Source organism: Perca flavescens, chromosome 7 (assembly GCF_004354835.1).
Source record: "Perca flavescens isolate YP-PL-M2 chromosome 7, PFLA_1.0, whole genome shotgun sequence".
In the NCBI taxonomy this organism is placed as follows: Eukaryota; Metazoa; Chordata; class Actinopteri; order Perciformes; family Percidae; genus Perca; species Perca flavescens.
Genome location: NC_041337.1, coordinates 3,859,029 through 3,880,332, shown reverse-complemented (window position 1 = coordinate 3,880,332; position 21,304 = coordinate 3,859,029). Strand labels below are relative to the sequence as shown.

The 21,304-nt window shown below is 40.1% G+C and overlaps 1 protein-coding gene across 8 annotated transcripts in view; it reads right to left on the bottom strand.

Annotated features, from left to right (window-relative positions):
• Positions 1 to 21,304, bottom strand: part of LOC114558270 (voltage-gated potassium channel subunit beta-2) — a 59,477-nt gene that overhangs the window by 26,555 nt on the left and 11,618 nt on the right. For 5 of the 8 annotated variants that reach the window (XM_028582115.1, XM_028582119.1, XM_028582124.1 and 2 more), the window contains 2 exons: positions 18,043 to 18,087; positions 15,466 to 15,510 (listed from right to left, as the gene is read on the bottom strand). In XM_028582115.1, the coding sequence (XP_028437916.1) occupies positions 15,466 to 15,510; positions 18,043 to 18,087 (90 nt within the window). Of the gene's footprint in view, positions 1 to 3,527; positions 3,647 to 14,733; positions 15,218 to 15,465; positions 15,511 to 18,042; positions 18,088 to 21,304 lie in introns of those variants that run through there. The other 3 variants (XM_028582120.1, XM_028582123.1, XM_028582121.1) reach the window with 2 other exon arrangements.

The following is a 21,304-nucleotide window of genomic DNA, read 5'->3' as shown; positions in this document are numbered from 1 at the left end:
CCGCGTCAATTTATGGAGCTGCGAAAAGTTTGGAGCAAATTATCAATTTGGCAAAGATTTTCGCAAGACTGCCTATATTCGAAATCTAAACCGTTCATTTCTTGCTTAAAATGTTCTCAGAAGTGAATTTAGTGATGAATAAGATGGCGATTTTGGGCTGTCTATGTACTGGAAATCCATTGAATGCCGAAATGAATGTTGGGATACAGGTGCTGCGAAGTTCATACAAGTTACCAACCGATGTATCCTCGGTAAATGGGCGTGTCAAGAATACATCCGGGAATTTTAACTGTTCTTTGCGAAATGTGAACTTGTGTATTGGGACAGTACTTTGGCAACATGAGATGATGTTTCACAGGGACACAAGAACACAAGTCAATAGAAGAACACATATTGGGAAACTGGACTCCGGGGAATAAGCTCCCCAGAGCTAGGTTAGTAACGAGCATTTCTGGGACATGGATGGAGACAGATGGAAAGAGAAAGGACAGAGAAGCTCAGTGTGTCAAAGGAAGTCCCCCGGCAGTCTAAAACTGTAACGGCATATTTAAAGGGGTGATAGAATGCAAAACCGATTTTACCTTGTCATAGTTGAAAAATGACAGTTTGGTGGGTAAATACATACATAGAACCGCAAAATCCCAATGACACCACTTTCCTCTGCAAATCTCACAATTTGAAACTGCTGCTGAAAACGGGCGAATCTGAACAAAGCTAAAAGTTGACGTCAACTTCTCAATTCCTCCTCATTTGGCTCTACCTTCTATCATTGTAACGCCCCAAAATTTACATAGGCCACTAACTGATCTGAGGTCAGTTAGTCTTCTAAATCTAGGTCGCGAAGATCTCTGCTATTCCATTACAAAATTCACTTCTGAGTTTTTTAATGCGAGAAATCAACTATGTAAAGCTCAAATATGGGCCGTTTTATGAAAATTTATGGCTAATTGCAAATTTGGTAAGACAGTGGACTTTACGAGCTCCACAATCTGCCAGGACAGGTGGCAGCTGCTGGCCGGGTTTGCTGCCTTCCCGGTCGGCCTCTCCCCCTTCACAGACCCGCTGAGCTGGAGCTCTGTTAGGATCTCACACACGAGCTGCGCAGTGTACTTTAGAAAAGAAGAAAGTTTGGAAGTTTTGCAAGGATATTGAAAATGAACCACGGTCGTAAATGTGTTCCAGACTGTAAATCGGGCCCAGAGAAAAGTGTTTAGAACGAGTATATCGGACAATGGAGAGGGAGTTGTTGATCTAATGCAGCGCCACAGAGGACAGGCTTGCAGGGGTTCACTCTCCTCTCCCCACACTTAACTAGCTACAAGGTGAGTTGTGATTCTTTGGTGGAGGTTTTTTTATGTGCAATAGTAACGTTAGAACAACACTAGTTGTAATGAAAGTGTCAAAACTTTTATTTTGTCTCGGCTAGCCGCTCGCGCCTGGGCATGTAACAGACAGTGTGTCTGTGTTTGTGTGTGCGTGCTGTGCAGCGGTGTGTGTGTGTGTCTGAAATATGAGACCTGCTGTATTGTCTCTAATGTATTGTGTGAGTGGTTCCTCAACCAATCAGCGCGCAGCTCATCTAAATATTCATGAGCATACCATATTTGGAAGAAAAGCTGTCGTTCCAAATAGAGCCATTACACAGGGATGCATAAGGGCCCTAAAAAATACTTTAAGAGAGACAGGTTAAGGAGATGAGCCTGGTCGGGCTAGACCTTTCCCCCAGATCGGGCTGTACTGGCCTGCCTCCCTCTACTTTGATTATACCATTGATTATATGGTAGATTAATCTGACGACTATGAGGAGAAGTAGAGAAGAAAAGGGGTGCCGTGTCTGCAGACACACACCCTCCCCCACCGCTCTGGCTGAGCGCTGCAACTCCTCACTCCCTAACTATAAGCTTTATCAAAGAGGAGTTTTAAGTTTACTCTTAAATGTGGTGACGGTGTCAGAACTTTTCTAAAGGGAGTTATCCAAATGTCAAATCACCAACATCAGCCAGGTTTGCCTCCTCCTTTTTTTGTGGTAACTTTAAAGAGATTTGGAAAAGGACAGGTTGGTTGCTGACATGTTTTTAAAATAACATGAATTATCATTAGCCAGAAAAGATTAATGTTAGTCTAGATGGTGCAGATTTCTCCAGTTGCCTCTCCGTTAGCTCCGTAAAATTTCAGCGGAATTGTCTATTAACAACAAATGTGTTGTGCTTTATGTGGTTGATGTTGGACGGTGATGGCATTTGGCTATGAGTTGCTCATCAGAATGGGGAAATCAACTTTCCAGTTTCCTACAGACTCTGCTAACCTTCTGCCAACTCTGCTGGGTTGGGCTAACTAGCCAGCTGGCTCAAGTTTTTAAATGTAAACATCAGACTAAACAGAGGAAAAGGTGGAGAAGATGAGCTCAAGCTAGCAAGACCATCTGCATCAATCTCATGATTGATTCAATCATCAACTCATCGCTTTTTTCGTAGTCTGGATTGACGACAGTTCATTTACTGCCGGTTGTCCCTCTCCTTGCAAAACTCTGTTCGTTTCGGGAAACAACAAAAAACTTGAAAATGGCAATTTTGAGGAAACTTTGGATTGTACAACAAGGAAGGCTTGCTTGGTTCTTGTGGGGAATTACTGTAAAGCTTTACAAAGAATATGTTTAACATTATGGCATTTACTATCCAACTGGGATGTTTTGGGACCGACTGTGGCAGGATTGCTATGGACAAAGTAACATTAAACAGGGCAATACACTAGTAAGAACAAGTTACATTTATGTATTCATGTATCCAGCTAACGTTACTGTATTATGTTAACTTCATTAGTGCATTCTGCGTTCGGAGTTTAGCAGCGCCCAAGATGATTGTGATTGGTTTAAAGAAATGCCAACAACCCAGAGCATTTTTTTCTCCTATCCTGCAATGTATGTGTGGAGAAGCCAGACCTTACTTGACAGTGCTGGGGAGATAGGTCTGGCCATGCGATACTACTCTTTTGCTGACTCTGCTAGTCTGGTCAGTCAAAGTTGTATTGACATTATTGTTATTACTATTTTGCTTAATATTGGCTTAGCAACTTTAAAAACAGTTTACTGTTAATTTTAACTATTGTAAGATTCATATTTTGTCACTTTGGACACAAGTGTCTGCTAAATACAATAACCATAACTATAACCCTTCCCAAAAGCTACAATAAAGCTGAGAGTAGTATATGCCCTGGAAAGGAGCACCAATACAAGAGAAGCTAATTAAGCCATTCAAGGAACACTGACGCTTGTCAACACTGATTTTATAGATCACACAGACTTTTCAGCTAGCCTACCCAACAGGCTAACCGCTAGCATTTTCAATGTAAGCTTAAGCAGTTAGGTTACCTGACAGCCACTAACTTTAATGTTACAGCCAAACGGCTTGTTATCGTTATGACGTGACGCGCACACACACACACACACACACACACACACACACACACACACACACACACAGAGCCTCCCTCCCTTCCTGAAAGTCTGTGTTAATTTGCCTACTCCTTACCACATCGTCATCTACTCTCTCTGACATCTTTTCCTCACTTGCTCCCATGGCCCTGTCATGGTCACTCGCCTCCTCCTGTCATGAAGTTGTTTCTGCTTCTCTGTATAGCCAGCCACCTCTCCTTCTTCCTCTACTTCAGGTAATGCTGATGTTGAAGCAGCTACTACAGCCCCAAACATGTCCGAAAATTTGGCACATTTTGAGGAATCCGCCTGTAGATTCTTAATCTTTTTCTCCTGTAATTTCTCTGCACCTCCCTTGCGCTTTGGTGGTCGTTAGTCCATTTTAACGTGAATGCTAAACTTCCAGCATAACTATTACAGCTCGTGTCTCAGGGCCAGGAGGCGTGGCCATAGTGGGATTCGTACATGTGCGGCCCGGAGTGGGGAAGGGGGTTGCTGGATTTGATTGGGTCAGGCTTCAAGTTCTTTATGGGCCGGGCTGGCCAAAAAATAAAAAAAGGCCTATTTATATCGCCGATTCAGCCCAAAAGTGGGTCGGCCCACCGGGAAAATGCCCGGTATGCCAGATGGCCATTCCAGCCCTGCTTTCAACTTTCTGATTGACGCTCTGGTCGCTCAAAACGCCCAACCGACAGATTTGCCTGAGCAAATGAGCTGAGAGAAGCTAGCTTCCATTGAAAATGAATGACTTTAGAAGCTCAAGTCGGCGGTACGTACAGTTAGACTTTGATATGCTCCGATGAATGTTCAGCAAATGTTTGGACCAGGTTGTTGATTGCCTGCTGGTCCAGTGAGTCATTGTCAAAAGCAGGAAAAAAGTCCATGACTAAAAGTCCTTAGCAGGTGTCTTTTTGGGAATTGAAATTACGGTGGATTCACCAGAGGTCAGTTTGAAGAGGTGCTGAGTAAAGTTGGAGTCCGGACACAAGCTATCAGTCGAGCTGAGCGCCTCGCCATTTGTCTGCGGTAAACAATTCAATGTTGTCATATGAAATTATAATGCATCATTTCTATAGTAAGGTTAATGTTCCAATTTTATCATTAGTTAGGACAAAGAACTGTCAACAGAAAGCTCTTTTGTACTAGACACCATGTACCTTCCTGTAGTTTGTTTGAATTGCAGTAAACTGTGTATGCCACACAGGTTCATATTAGGGATGCAATGATCCGCCTTTTTCAATCCGATACCGATGCCAGGGCTTTATGTATCTGTCGATACCTGATACCGATCCGATACCGTTGCTGAATTAATAATAAACTGTATACCTTCCAACCTCATACCTTCCTTCCACCATGTGGAAGAGACTAAAGGCTCCAGACCTTCCTAACTAAACATTACTTTCCTAACTAAGACAAAATAACATAGATGTAATGTATTGAATTCTTATTTGTTATTTAAAAAACAATTGTGCATTCAAATCGAAAATATAATGTAATCAAACTTCTTAAAATAAATTTAAATAAACAGTAATGGGCCATCAATAATGGGCCACCTTTATATAGGTTTATAATGGCTTAATCTACTGTCAGGAGTACATAGAATATCACAAAAAACATGTTAATGTCATCATGTTTACTAAAAGCTTTCATTAAGGGTTTGCTTGGCTCCACGACATTATACAATAACTTCATATGAAGGAGAATCCATGAAACAGTTACAGAAGCCAAACTATTTGTATTGTGCAAACTGCAAAGTAGTAAAATAAACTCAACTCGAATGAATAGCCTACACATACAAACAACTTTAACATTGTTTCCCTTTCAAAACTAAATATTTGTAAGCTAGTTGTATAAACACTACCTTTTTCCACAGGTAAGTTAGGATGTAGTGTGGTTGTAGTGGGCGACAGAACGTAGCTCCGCTGTCAGCCTCCTTCGCTGTTTGAATAATGTTAGCAGGTTGGCGGAAATATTTCAGCGAGGCAAGACATCTTAAATCCAGTGTTTGAATCATTGCTCTGAACCCGTCTAGCTAGGCTAGCAGCTGTAATGTTACCCAGCATGCCATTCGGCGGTGTAGCTACATTTGTAAATGTAAAATTATTAGTGTTAGAAACTGTTTAAGTCTCAAATTGTTATATGCTTTGGTGTTTTATCCTTTAAAAAGAGTTAGTTGTGGGTTATTAATTGTTGTGTTATAAAGTTACTACCATAAGTGAGAAGGGTACGCAGTTAACAGGGGTCCCGGTGCTGTATAAAAAAAAAACATGGATCTGTAAATTTTTCCGATCCACCGATCCAGCTATTTTTGCAATATCGGGGCCGATATCCGATCTTAATACTGGATCGGTGCACCCCTAGTTCATATTGCAGTGACTACAATGCTAATGCTAGAGTTTAGAGGAAAAATCACTTTCTTTGTAGGGGGTTACAAGCCAAAAAAGTTTGTTTAGTCTTTTAGCAATGCATTATATTTTATAATAATATCGTATATATATATATATATATATGTATATGTATATATATATATATGTATATGTATATTGTATTTCAAAACAATATCAGATATATATATATATATGTATATGTATATTGTATTTCAAAACAATATCAGTCCCCATAGAATGCTGTTGTCACTGAAAACTAAATGTCCAATATATCCTTCAATTCATTGACCAGATGGATATTGGAAGATATTTTGAGAGAGAGAGAGAGAGAGAGAGGAGATTCGCAGGGCAGCTGATTCTGAGGGAGCCAAAGAATACATTTTTTAGCCTAAACTAAATTATTTCATGATATTTATTATATATGCTATATTCTGACCAACTTAACTTTCTGCATTCATTGGCTCTAATAAATTAAATAAATATGTAGATAGGCTATATATGAGCAACCCTACCCACAGATACACACGTGAAAATATAATAAAATAAAACCAATCATACATACATACATACATACATACATACATACATACATACATACATACATACATACATTCATTCGTACATACATACATATAGTAATCATTACTCCAAATCTGTCTTTGGACAATAATTCACCTCCTAAGAACGATTATGTTATTATGACAATTTAAACCTTTCAGTGGCAAAAACAATAATTTTCAGTGGACAAAAAACAAGGGTGCACAATTGCAAATTAGGTTACATTGCAGGTCAGTTCGCCCTGGCACATCACTGCGATCTCGCTCAATACTGGACCAATTTCAATGATCTTTGGTCACATCAGTCTAGGCGAGACAAGAGCCGGCTGAGGTGGCCGGGCTGGACTGCTAAAACCATTATGGAGACGGCCTGTTGGCTTGGGTGGCTGCGATGGCCATTACTGTCGGGAAGTCTCTGCGGACAGATGCCCCCAGTGAACTTCCGCAAACTTCATGCTGTTGTCATGATCCTCCTCTGCAAAGCAAGCTGCCGGCTCGGCGACGATGGTCATCAGCCGGGTGTTCTCGACGTCGGCTCAGATTCCAGCTTGCTCGCATCGCAGTGAAGCATTACATTGAAGATGCGGAAGTGATCCTGCCTCTGCTGGTATCTGACCATGGGCTGGGCTAAGCAGGCTTCGCAGTCCGAATGCAAGTTCCTGCATTCCGACAAAAATGACATTAACATTTCCAGGGGCCTCATTTATGAACGTGGCGTACGCACAAAAGAAGACGTACGCCACTCTCTACGCAAGAATTGGGATTTACAAAAAGCAAACTTGACGGAAAAATGTGCGGTCCTCCATGGACACTCTGACCCAGGCATACGCACATAACCGTGGTTAACAAAAAAATGTGTAAAACTGATGCTTTTCAGAGGGAATTGGTTGACAGGTCAGGGATATCTCAACCAACCCTTAGCAGTGTTATGCCAGACGAGTTAGCAGGTATAATAGGTTTGTCGCATCTCTACATAACGTTCCTTTACACGGTGGGTGAACAGGCAAACATAAAAGCGCAATTTGCAGAGCTGGTCCAGTTTCCCAAATGTAATTGGTGCTATTGAGTGAGAATGAAAATGCTAAATATTAATCAAAAGCATTTTCATTCAATCAATGTCCAAATAATTTGTGATGCAGACATGTTGCTCAATAATGTAGTGGCTTGGTGGCCTGGGTCAATCCATGACTCATTTATTTTAAGACAAAGCAGTATTGGGCGAAGACTCGAGGCCAGAGCTGGCTGGCTTCTGGGTAAGTGTGATTAATTGTGGGAATGCTGTTCTACAGCATTCCAACTATTGTTATTCGGTTCTTTATAAACTTATTATTATTCCGTACGTTTTTTGGCTCTGCGTAACTTCTGCATACTTTCAGCTATTAAAACCATTCAACTTTTAAAATGTTCAGCTCTTTCAGCTAACGATGGGACTTTTTCAACTTTTTTTCTACTATTTATACTTTTATAAAATATTAAGCTTTTAAAAAAAATTTTTAACATTGAAGTCAATGAGAGCTTGCTTCAAATCCTTCAAATCTTCTTCCGCTCCCAAAAATTTCAGCTCCTTCATACTTTCACCTACAGACGCCAAATAAACTTTAAAAAGTTCACAAAATATTCAGCTATCCGGCTTGTGCTTTTCAGTTTGATATCTTTTACAGTTTTTGTGAAAAAGCTGTTTAAGTTTAGTAATCATTTCTGGAAATCGATTAAACAGAGTGTGTATTGCGCTGCTTACAGTGGATGACATCATAGCTAGAGCACAGAGCCTTAAAAAAATTCTTAGTTCCTTCTCTATACTTGCTTTCACGCCCACAATATCTACTTGTCATACACAATTTATACATGAAAACGTAGCTATTTTTGTCTAGTTTCAGCCATTGTGCTCGGTTTTGTGATACATCTTATACCTTTGAGTTTGAAATCTTCCTCCGTTTGCTCCCATATTAAAAATCCTCCACAATTCCTAGCAAAACGCACAGCGAACCACTTTTTTAAATCGGTGGTATGCCCACATTCTTAAGTTTATTCACATAAATTTTATACCGATATGTTCACAAAGGCCGTGTGTCTCTAATGGTGAAGTCGCTGTTTCGATAGCATGTACTGTTATGGATTTATTAAGGCTTGTTTGAAGGGTTCTCTCACACTGTCTCTCACTCATTAGGTGGAGTGATCAATGGCCACGGAGAAGCTTTATAAGAACTGAAGTAACATTGACAATGTGTTCTGAAGATAGTACAGTGGTTATGGTGCTTGGCTTTGGTGTGGGAGGCCCTGGTTCATTTCCCACTATGGTACATTATGTAATTGAGTTATTTATGTTTTATTTTGGCTTTGAATGAAAGTTTTCTTTTTCCTTTATCCTCTTATCTCTTTTTTTCCTTAAACAAACAAACACACACACACACACACACAGACACAAACATGCACACACACACACACACACACACACACACACACACACACAGACACAAATGCAAACACACACACAAACACACACACACACAGACACACACACACACACACACACACACACACGCCGGCTCGTCCCACACACCAGCGGAGAGGTATAACCATCAGCCACTTGTATGCACCAGAGAAAGCTCTGCGTGGAGCCTCCACAGGACGTCTGTCACTAGCAACGATGACGCAGTAATCAGTGATGATTCTTTCCGACCAATCTGTAGTCTGCAGGTTTTTACGTCACCTTTTAGTATTGCATCAGCTCACTTGGAACCTCGTCTGAGGTGGTACTAAATAAAGTACCTGTTAGCAGGTACCAGGGACTTTTTTTCGTAATGGAAAACCAAAAAAGGTGAGTAGAGTCGGTACCATGTGATGGAAAAGCGCCATATGTCTGATAATAATACAAAGTATTTCTTCTTTCAGCCTTTTCAGGCAATTCATTTCAACTTTCATCTTTGGCAGTATTACAGTTCAGGTTATAGCTTTTCTAATGAAGTATTTTAACTCTTCCTTTAGGTAATGCAGTTTAGCTTCCAATTGAACATTTTCCAGATGTTTCAGCAGTTCAGTGCAATGCGTTTGAGCTTTAAGATTTTTCATACAATTTGTTTCATATTTCTGCATTTGTGAGTCATTATCAGTTAGAAAATCTACTCAGACCTCACAATGTTCTACATATTTTCATATATTCATATATTCATATATTCAGGCCTTTCCTCTCATATCTGTTACTGGATTTTGGATTTTTTAACCAACCGGCCCCAAAGTGTGAAGCTCGGCTGCCACAAATCTTCTACCCTCATTCTCAGCACCGGCTCCCCTCAAGGCTGTGTGTTGAGTCCTCTGTTGTACTTGTTGTACACACATGACTGTAACCCATCTCACCAGTAACACCATCATAAAGTTCGCCAACGACACCACACTTGTCGGACTCATTTCAGGTGGAGATGAGTCGGCTTATAGAGCAGAGGTCCACAGATTGGTCACATGGTGCAAAGAAAATAACTTGTCTCTCAACACCGGGAAAACCAAAGAACTAATCATAGACTTCAGGAAGTGCCATGCCGACCACCTCCCTCTTTTCATCAACGGGTACTCTGTAGAGAGGGTTCACAGCTTTAAATTCCTGGGAACCCTCATCTCGGACCAACTGACATGGACTGATAATACCACGGAAGTAGTAAATAAGGCACAACAGCGCCTGTATTTCCTCAGACTTCTAAAAAAAAACGACCTGTCTGAGAAGCTACTTGTACTCTTCTACCGCTCCTCCATAGAGAGCATCCTGATGAACTGTGTGACTGTGTGGTATGCTGGATGCTCTGTAGCAGACAAAAAACGAATACAGAGAGTTATATACATGGCACAGAAGATCATTGGTTGTCCTCTTCCCTCATTAGAGGAAATTGCCAACTTAAGAATGCTCTCAAAAGCCACCAAGATGACAAAAGACTGTTCTCACCCTGGTCACCCACTGTTTGAGCTCTTGCCCTCAGGGAGACGCTACAGATGTCTAAAAACAAGGACTAGTAGATTCAGGAATAGCTTCTTTGCCGAAGCCATAACAGTCTTAAATTATGAAGCTAAACTTCTTAAACTTTTTTAATGATGCAGTTTGCAGTTACTTAGCGCTTCATCATTTTAAAATATTTATTAACCACTTAGTGTAAGAGTGGGCAAGTTGTGTTCTTATGCTTTTGTGTTATGGTTAGAATGTACTGGTAGGAAAGACGTGATGGTACGAATGGTGTGTGTGAGTGTGTGTGTGTGTGTGTGTGTGTGTGTGTGTGTGTGTGTGTGTGAATGTGTTGTGAGATTAGTTTCACATATATCTTGTATGTTTTATAATGATGCACCTTGATGATGTTTACATATATATTGTATGTTTTATAATAATGAACCTTGATGAGTTTTACATAGATACTATATGTTTTATAATGATGCACCTTACTAGAGTGGCTCTACAATCTCATTGTACGTAAATGCAATGACAATAAAGGCATTCATTCATTCATTCATTCATTCATTCAAACAGTTATGAGGTTTAGGGTGCAATCACTTTTCACACAGGTCCATGTAGGGATTTTGTTTTCCCTTAATAATAAACGGCATTTTGTGTTTATTTGTGTTAACTTTGACTAATATTTAAATATGTTTGATGATCTGAAACATTTAAGTGTGACAAACATGAAACTAAATAAGAAATCAGGAAGGGGGCAAACACTTTTTCACTCCACTGTATATTGTTGGGCCCTGCCTTAAAGAACTAGTAGAAAAACAATTACTGTTTAGGCACTGCATTTTGAAATATAGACCTAATAAAATATTAATGTATTTGCAATGCTATGTTGTTTAGCCCCCCTTTTTAGGCAATATATTTCACCTCTTAGGTCTTTAGATAAATGATTTTTTGTTCTATGCAATGGATTTCTGATAATACTAAGTATTTCTTCTTTCAGCCTTTTCAGGTAATTAATTTCAATTTCCATCTTTGACAGTATGACAGTTTAGGTTCCAGCTTTTCTAGCAATGTACTTCAGCTCTTTGCTTATACGGGTAATTGAGCTCAGCTTCCAACTAACAATTATACATTTACAACTTCCAACTTGTGCAGTATAGTGCAATGCATTTGAAATATATCAAAAAAAACTTTTTTTATATTTCTGCATTTTCATCTGTTTCTCATAGCATTTGTAAGTCTTCCATACTTAATTAATACATTCAGACCTCACAATGTTCTACATCTTTGGGCATCGTTGAACTTTTAAAGCCAACAATTCAGTTTAGCGTCAGCTTTTCAAAAAACCTTTAAATATTCCACATCTTTCATACATTAGTGGTGTTGTTAAACTTTTTAATGAAATTCATGTTTATTTTAAAACCATTTCTACTTTTCCAACTATTCTCACTACTTCCACTTCTTCTTACGGATTTAAGCTATTTATCCAGTTAGCTTTAGCAATTCAGCTATTCAGCATTCCCACGCATTTTCTGCAGGAAATGCATTTTCTAGTATAGACATCTTTTACATTTGTCTGTACTTCAGTGTCTAATCCCTTCCCTTTCCTTGCAGGGGGCAGTGGCAATCCCCTTAAAGGTGTCCTGCCACACGTATTTCATTACTTTGTGGTAATGTCTGAAGTTCTACCATGGACTCTGTAACATTTTTTTGTGGAAGAAATGCCTTGGTTACCTTATTTCAAGCCATTCTAGCGTGGTATAGAAAGCCTAAAGGAAGACTCAGCTCGATTTCTGCCAGTTCTCATTAATATTCAACAAGCTAAGCTGTTTGAATCTGATTGGGTAACAGCTAGCCAATGAGAGCCTGGCTGTCAGAATCCTTTACCCAGCCCAACTGGGCGAGCTAATGAATTACTATTCTATACTATACTATACAAATTACTAAGCTCAGGCAATATGATGTCAGACTGACAAGCTTGTTGTAATTGTTTGTAATTGTGATTTCTCTGCTTATTTCTTTTCAGTGGCTAGAGCTGACAAAGGAGGTAGCAGTTCATTTTCAAATTCACAACCACATCACAAACACATATGGACCTAACATATTTCAAAAAAGTAAAAACTACACTGGAGGGAGGTTACTATACACTCCTGACAACGTGTGCCAAACTGGGCAAGCTTGTGCTGTGCTACACAATGTGGCACAGCTTAAAAACGTGGCATTACCCCCCTAATGCCGATGGCTTTGTTGGCCCTGACCCCCATCTCCAGGCATTTGAGCCAAACGCTGCTGCTGTGCGCCAGTGTTTAGAAGTGATGAAACACAAAAGGTATGGAAATATAATACTATTTAAATGCCTTTATTGTGCAGTTGATTTCAGACAAGACAGTCTTAATTTCTCTTAATTCCTTCGCCACCTCTCTAACAGACTCTATGGTTTCCTTCTGCATTTGCAGGACTGCACTGGTGACACAGCCGCTGCCGGAGGGTTGGTACACACGTGCTGTGGAGACGCTGGGCCCACACGGCTGCTCGGCTGCAGTACCGGAAAAACTGGCCCCGCTGGAACACCCCGTGACTAAAATAGAGATTGATTTTGTGAATAAAGTGTCAATGTGTGTAGTGGAGGATAAGCCTCACTATGCAGGGGTGTTATTAGTATAGTTCTGCTCTGAAAGACTGGAAGAGTACAAGATCTGGGTCTGTATGTCCCAGTGCAATTGGCCCCAGTACCTAATTCAGTAAGTATGTTGTTACCTATCTGGCTGATCTCCCTGATCAACGTGGAGCAATAAAAGTATGGTAGGATAGGCTTTGTCTGTATTCCACAGAAGAAAATAAACACCAGTTTGCAGTCAACAAAAAAACCAAAGCACAGTTTCAGTAAATTATTGACAGTTTAACAGAGCATGCTAATCAGTGGCGGCTTGTCAATAGAGGGCGGTGGGGCGCCGCCCCCATCAAAATTCCATAAATATAAATGTATACAAAAATGATATAAAAATGAAATAAAAAATGAAAAATAAAATAGTTTACTCATAACTGGTAAAGAGCCTCAGCATTTAAAACAAACTGGCTTTAATTGGTTAACTATTTTCTATGTTTCAATATGTTTCCTCCGGTTTCTTGGCTGCAGCACAAGGGGGTAAGCTTCGCTTCAGAACTCGAGCCATCATGGCGCCATTTTGTTGCTAATTGGCCATCACCTCCTGTTAGCATTCCGCTGACCGCCATTTTTTTTTTACGTCACTTGACTGCGAATAACTTTACATCTGAAGCGTTTAAAGACTCTATTTGTCCGTTGTTTAGTTCCAAAGAAACACGACAATGTATAAAAGGCTCCATTACCTTGTACCTCACGTTATGGCTCCGTAGCAGACGTTTTTGTAAAAATAGGCTAACGATTGTGTCATAACCAAGTGACTTACTGTCGCATAGTAGAGGAATTACCGTATAGTACAGGAGAAGCTCGCAGGCAATTTCGACTTACATGAGATGTTTAGGTTTAATTACTAATGTTAACTAGCATGTTAGTGATCAATAATTAGCCTGTGCCCATGTTATCTCCTTACATACACCTACAGTCTCCGTATCTGTAAGATTGGGAATGATTGAGATTTCTCTTGGCACAGCTACCAGAAGACTTCCAACTTTCAGACACGTTGCTCACGTCACATTCTCTCAGTTGGAGGCTGCGCAGTAAAGCTGGCCATCACCGGAAAAGTGCTTCTAATAGCCTTCACTGGTCTCCGTCCAGAGCAACGGGGTCTATTGGTCCATTATATACTGTCTATGCTGCAGCATAGGGCTGCAGGGACGCCGGCCAAATGTACAAGGTATGCGAGTCCTTAAACTTTCGGCCAGTATGTGACCTGAAGCTGGTCTCTAATTGGTTTCTTAAAAATTCTCCTCCGGACGCACCTCGCTGCGTCCCTGGCGAATCAGAATTGGAGACATGTTATTTTATCCAATCTGATTGGTTCTCAACACTTGTCATTCAACTCTTCCCCCGGCCGCTACTGGAGAGAGAAGGTGGACACAATAGTAGCCCCAGCAGGTAGCTCTTGTGTTGCTGAAATGGTCTAACCACTTTGATTAAAGTAGGAAACTAGCAACAATAAACAAGGAGAGATTCGTGAAAGAGAAGTTATACAACGTCGTGGAGCTGCCGACCCCGTCCAAACGGCGTGTGAATTGAATATTCCGGTGAGTTATCTTAGCTGCTAGCTAGCTAACAGCAAATTACTACTATCTGTGTTGATAACCTCGAGAATTGTTGCTTGATTTGTGTTTTAAAGCCAGTCGGAATTAGCTACTAACCTGATGAACCTGATAAAAGGGTATGGTTAATATTGAAATTGTTGTTATACATTTTAACTTAGCTGTTGGTTAATTTGGACTTGACTGCTTTATTTTACTCATTTCATGTACCTGTGTCATCCGGTGCATCTTGCGCGTCAGTGTCCGCCTCAGTCACCACTTCACTTAAAAGGGATTCCCCGATGATAGCTGCAAGTCTCTCATCAAGAGGGGTCAGCTCCGGTGTCCCCTGCCCACCGCACGTGGCTGACACACTTGCACGATGTAGCGCTAGCCGCTTTTTTGCATCGACCTTGATGTCAAACCATTTCTTTTTTATTTCGGCCACAGTCCGACCTTCTGAGGCTGCAGCATTAACAGCACCTTCCACATTTTGCCATTCTAAAGCTTTTTTTGCATTAGTGATGCCCACACTGTGCCCTCCAAATAAACTGAATATTTCTGTGCGTTCTCACATCCTACAGTATATTTCATCCGTACGCCACTTCTGACACAAATTTGCCGCACAGTTTTATAAATGAGGCCCCAGGTGTTAAAAAAATGACCATGCTTTGACCATTAGCTGTTGTTTTAAGCCTCTTTATTTGTCTCCAACTCTCTCTTTGCTCAGCTAATGTAATGATGCACATGTCCCTTGGACTTAGTGGCAAAAGAGCCTGACAGGAGTTGATGTTACTTTATCAATCTGCAGTTCTAAAAACATTTTTCCTTTTTGAATGTTGCTGGACAATAATAAAATGACCTAGAACATTGCTGTAATGTTACCTCCTTATAATACCCTAGCATATGGCCAATATGGAGCGTATTTTATCATAGAAAGAAAAAAAGATAGCTTATACATACTTTCCGCCCCAGAAGATTTTGGTGGTGATGACTAAACTGGAACGCCTGCATGTGAGAACATATGTAGAAAAAGAAATCAGACTTTGGAAATATATCCTTTTAAAAATGACAACTGAAAACAATATATTTCAATGACTAAAAGCATTATAGAATATTATAATGAAATTCAGTATTCTTTTGTATTCTTCTTTATTTCTGACAATCAAATACCATCATTGTTTGCTTTTTATTTTAAACGTTTAGAACAAGTGTGTATAAAAACACAAACAAGGGACAACTACCCACAGGCCACCACCCTGATACACCCATTAACATACAATAACAACAAAACAAATGTTGCCAGAGTAGAAAATAGTTGTCCACACATGCCAATCTACTGTATCTGTAAGAATGCAGTGAGGACCTTAGCGCAGTGAGAGAGTTTAAACAAAAACCCAACAGTGAACATGGCTATCTAACTATCTTACTTGGTGACTCTGGGTGTGAAGGGCATCTAATTCGTTTAATTTGAAAATGTAAAGTCACAATGAAAACAGTGACATTTTAAAATAAAAAATTATTTTTTTTTATCATTTTACTATTTTTTTGAAATTGCTTCCACTTGATGAAAGTGTTATTAATGTGGCCTTTACACAAAGTTACCAGTGACAGAACTAAGGAGCGTAAACAACTCCACCGCAGTTCCCTATTGGTCTGATGGCGAGAAAGCAGCGGACAATTTAATAGAAACGTTAAGAGGCTAACTTAAGCAAATAGCTACCATTATATTAGCCGTTATTTGCTGGCATGCCTAATTAGTTACTGTATACCATGTTAACTTGCGAACGGAACACAGGCAGTATCAAGTCATTTATGTCATGGTTGCAGCTGTTGCCGTGGTCCTGCTATGCCCTGCTACACCCTGCTACGCTCTGCAGTGCCCTACTACGTCCTACTACACCCTGTAACGCCCTGCAGTGCCCCTGCTACGCCATGAACTACTACAACTATCTTTATTGTGACTATTATTGCCACTGTTCATCACACCCCCAACCGGCACCGTCAGACACTGCCTGCCAAGAGCCTGGGTCTGTCCAAGGTTTCTCCCTAAAAGAGTTTTTCCTCATCACCCAAGGTTTTGAGTTTTTTCTCGCCACACAAATGCTTGCTTTTGAGTGTGGTTTGGACCTACTCTATCTGTAAAGTGCTAGAGATAACTCTTGTTATGATTTGATACTATAAATAAAATTGAATTGAATTTAGGGAAAAATCTGCTTTAAAAAAAAAAGACAGTGAAGACCAGCTGATTGGGCTAACGTAACTTAACCTGGCTCAAAGACGTATTTTACTGATTCAGTTCTGTCATGCCTGATAAACGTGTGAGCGTTTTGGACTTCCTGTTCCGGTAGCATGGACTGAATTTGCACGCATGGTTTCTAATCCAAACAATTGAGTTTAACAATAAGGTGAACTCCGCAAACACATCGTAAAAGTTTACACTATCTGAAGGATATTGCAACTTTACATCTGCTGTCAGCTTATTGTTTGAGATCGCAATCTCCGCACCTGCTGTCAGCTGACTGTCTGTCAGCACAGGCTGCATGGCCACCAGAGAACTACGAAACCTCAGGAAAGACCAAACTTGGGTTAAACAAGGTAGTAACGTTATGGACCGCCAATAACTTGCATCTATTGTCAGAAAGGTCATACAGGAAGAAATTGGCTCAGCATTTGACTCAAAATTGAAGCCAATCCTCTCTGGACTCACTTGAAAGACCCCAAGGTCAGCCGCTAATGAGACGGAACGCTGGCTCGCTAATTCAATCTGATAACGTTAATTTTCGTTAAAACACATTCATGTTGTTTTTCATGTTAAAATTAGCCAATTCTATAAAAATCTTTGCCTACCTTCAAATATATATTTTGTAAAAGGGACCAGGGATTAGCTTAACTTTATTAGCTAGCTACTTAACCAAATAACATACATATCAGCTCCATATTAAATTAAGCAACCTCCTTGCTGCTGCAGAAACAGTAAAAGTACACGTTACATAGCCTCTGTGAGCACTCCAATAATTATAATCTTACATTATGTGAGTAAATATTTGAGAGCAATACTGTTGACCGTTAGCATGCGGCTAGCGGAAATTTATGATAATGAAATGTTTTATAACATGTATATAAACAACTGATTGGAGCACTGATTGGCTGATCCCTATCACCCTGAACATGAATGACCAAATCTTTCATCACACAAATGGCAAGGCATTTGTCCAAGTTTCCCTTGCAAGCCGCACACGTACATAAACACACCCGTTTCTTTCAACTGCTTTGCAGCTCCAACAAATTGACAGCAAAGCTTCAGTCAACTGATTCCTCATGTTAGAATCGGGATATAAATAGGCTATACGTATATGATAGTGAGCTGCTAACCAGCGCAATCAGACTGAATAGCAGTTCAACCCCAATAAATGTGGCATTACCCTGCAGATGATAATGCAATTAAAAATAAGTCTGAAAATAATCAGTGTTATAAGTTAAACTAAACTGTCAAGTATGATGCTTTTAGTTTTGCAAAAACAGTCTGAAAATGTTTACCTCCATCCTTTCTTCTTTATGATATTTCCCAGGACAACTTCAGCCCTGGGAAAGGAAAGCAGGGAGAGAGAAAGAGAGAAAGAAAAGTATTTTTGATGTTTCTTTAATTTATAAAATAAAATGAATTGTTAATGAAATGTAATCCTTTTAATAAGCCATGTGAAGTTGCATTTGACTACATAGGAATGTACAAGATTAGTTCACCTTTCCTGACTCCCAAAAAAACCTTTTTACAAGACCTCTCATGCATTTTTCCCTTTCGAGTTACTCAAAAACCAGTTATCTAGACACACACTCAGCTAATGAACAGAATAATAATTAGCAATGTAAACTGTAAACAAACCAACATTAAATAAAGCCAAGGCAGCATCATAGCAATTTGCCATTTTACTGTATGTAGCTTAAGACCTTAGTGAACTAGCCTGTGGTTTCATATGTATTGGTCCCTTCGCTCCAGAATATGCTAGCAATGGAAAAGCTCCTCTGGTGCTTCAATTTGCCCTGCTAAATGACAGCTAAGGTTAATATAAATATAATGTATTATGTCAAGGAATGTTACTACAATATAATGACGGCATGGTATGTTCTACACACCTTTGTTGGGACATCGTACTTTGCAGTTTAAGATAAAGATATCCCACACTGGGGAAATTCCCTTGTTACAGCAGCTCAAAAATTCAAACATAACACAATAAGAAAAATAGGTACTACTTTACTTGAGGTCAAAGAATGTATTCATTACATAATGGTATCATGACAGCCAGTCTTATCCTTCCTGATATCTTAATGACAAATCAAAATGGTACCACTTTACTTGAGGTCAAAATATTTATTAGTTACACTGTGATAATGTTGTCATGACAGGTCTTATCCATCTTAATGACAAATTAAAATGGTACCACTTTACTTGAGGTCTAAGAATCTGTCCATTACACTGTCATAATAGTGTCATGACAGCCAGTTTTGTGAAATATCCTTTCACACATATATCTGACCAAGCGCTAGAATTGGTCTCTAACCTTGCACATCTAATTATAATAATCATGATGTCATGAATACAAAAAGAGGTGGATTTTCTGTTTATGTCAAGTTGTCTTGACTAAGACATCCTCTGGTATTGTCATCCTGTTTAATGTCAAGTGGTCTTAAAGGAGAATTCCGGCCAATTTTTACGTTAATCTTGATCGCTATAGCTACGCGAATACATTCAATAGAAAAAACCCCGACCCGAATCAGTGCAGGTAACACGGAGAAGCTGCAGCTACGTACTACAAGCGTCCCCTGAGCTAAAACGGCAGTGGTCGGGGCAAGTTTTAGAGTGCCTTTGTGCCTCTTAACAGACACAAAATGCAATTAATATGTCTGTGCCACATGAACAGGGCCCTTACGTGTCAACAAGATGCGTTTTCAACTCAGACATTGTTTAAATTCACCTACCCTGGTCCCTGTCTCAATCCTGCTGGTAGCTAGCTTGCCCTGATAGCAGTTAGCTGCTAGCTGCCGTCCGGTGAGTGTATTCAGACAGGCTTCTGTGATAATCATCCCAATAACAATCCACTTGCCATGACCAAGACAACTTCTGGTAATGTCACTTTGATTAATGTCAAGTTGTCATAATCAAGACAACCCAAACAATGTCAACTTGTCATGACAAAAACGGAATGACACTTAATGACAGAAGTCATAAACGTTTATGACTTGTTTATAACGTTTATGACACTTTCATGATGGTGTCATGTCATAGTTATGACAGTGTCATGTTACGATTATAGTAGATTCAAGTGTTACCAAAAAATACACATTAAATAGAGCTCCACAGCGGGCTACTGCACAGAAGATTGTAGACACAACCACAGTGTCATAAAAGGTTTTTAACAGGCACACTACAAAGGACCTCAGTCTCCTCAGAAGCTTTGGCCCTTTTTGTACAGGACGTCTGTTTTTGGACCAGTCCAGTTTATGGTTGAGGTGAAGTCCCAGCTATTTTTTTTGTCTCCACCATCTTGATATCGACACCCTGGATGTTCACGGGTGTAGTCCAAGGTGGCCTCCTAAGGCTATATAATTGTGAAATGAAATGAGGTATATCTACATAATTCAAATATATTGTGATTTTCCCCACATACCGTATATACCCGAATATAAGACGATCCTGAATATAAGACGATCCCCCATTTTCAAGACTTATTTTTGGGAAAAAAAGAGATTTTTGTGGAAAAAAAATCTGGTTTTCAACAGAAAATAATTTTATTGGGAAATTCTAGTGATAATTCATTGGAAAAAAATATTTTAACAGCATTAAATATTTGGATTAATTTGTCACAAAATAAAGTGCACTCATGTCAATGAGTTCAGAAATGAATGAATGAGTGACAAAAATGCAATAATTATGAAGGCCTGTGAATATATAGAAAAATAACCATCTGCTTTTAATCAAACACATCTGACATTAAAGTCTTGAAACAAACCAAACTGTGGGGTTGCAATAAGAACAGCAGTGCAAATGGGCCTTTATGCTGCACATTAAACTAGGCCTATACCTCACAGAGATCCCCTACCTCGCTATGCTCGCTCTCACTGTCATCACTATCATGATGCTCCACGAGCCCCTCCCACAGAATGTCATCCTCGTTCCCATCAAGGGCATTTGATATGCAGCATTTTTTAAATCCATGAATGATGCTCTCCTGGCTTATGGTATCCCATGCTTGGAGGATCCAAGTACAGAGCAGATGCACTGCTGGCTTCTGAAGTTTTCCAGTAGGCGTCAGTGAGTGATCGCCTGACAGGAGCCACTCAGTGTACCTCTTGCGCAGATTATCCTTGAATGGCTTGTTGACGACTACATCCAGTACCTGTAGCTGGCTTGTCATCGCCCCCGGTATGATCACTAGATCGCCGTTCATTTTCCGCAACGGAGTTTTGACGGGCTCCGTCAAGTGTCCGCGGAATGCATCCAAAACGAGCATATTTCTCTTCTTATAAAGCGCACCGCGGCGCCTGCCCCACACTACCTTGAGCCAGTCCACTACCAGGTCAGTTTCCATCCAGCCCTTTTCCTGGGCACGTACGATAATGCCAGCTGGCATTGTATCCTTCGGCATAGTCTTGCGTTTCAAAATCACATACGGGGGAAGTTTGGTCCCATCAGCGAGACACGCCAACATTACAGTGATTCGGTTTTTTTCATTTCCAGTAGATCGCACAATAACTGATTTGTCCCCTTTCTTGGCAACAGTGACAGATGTTGGCATGTCAAAAA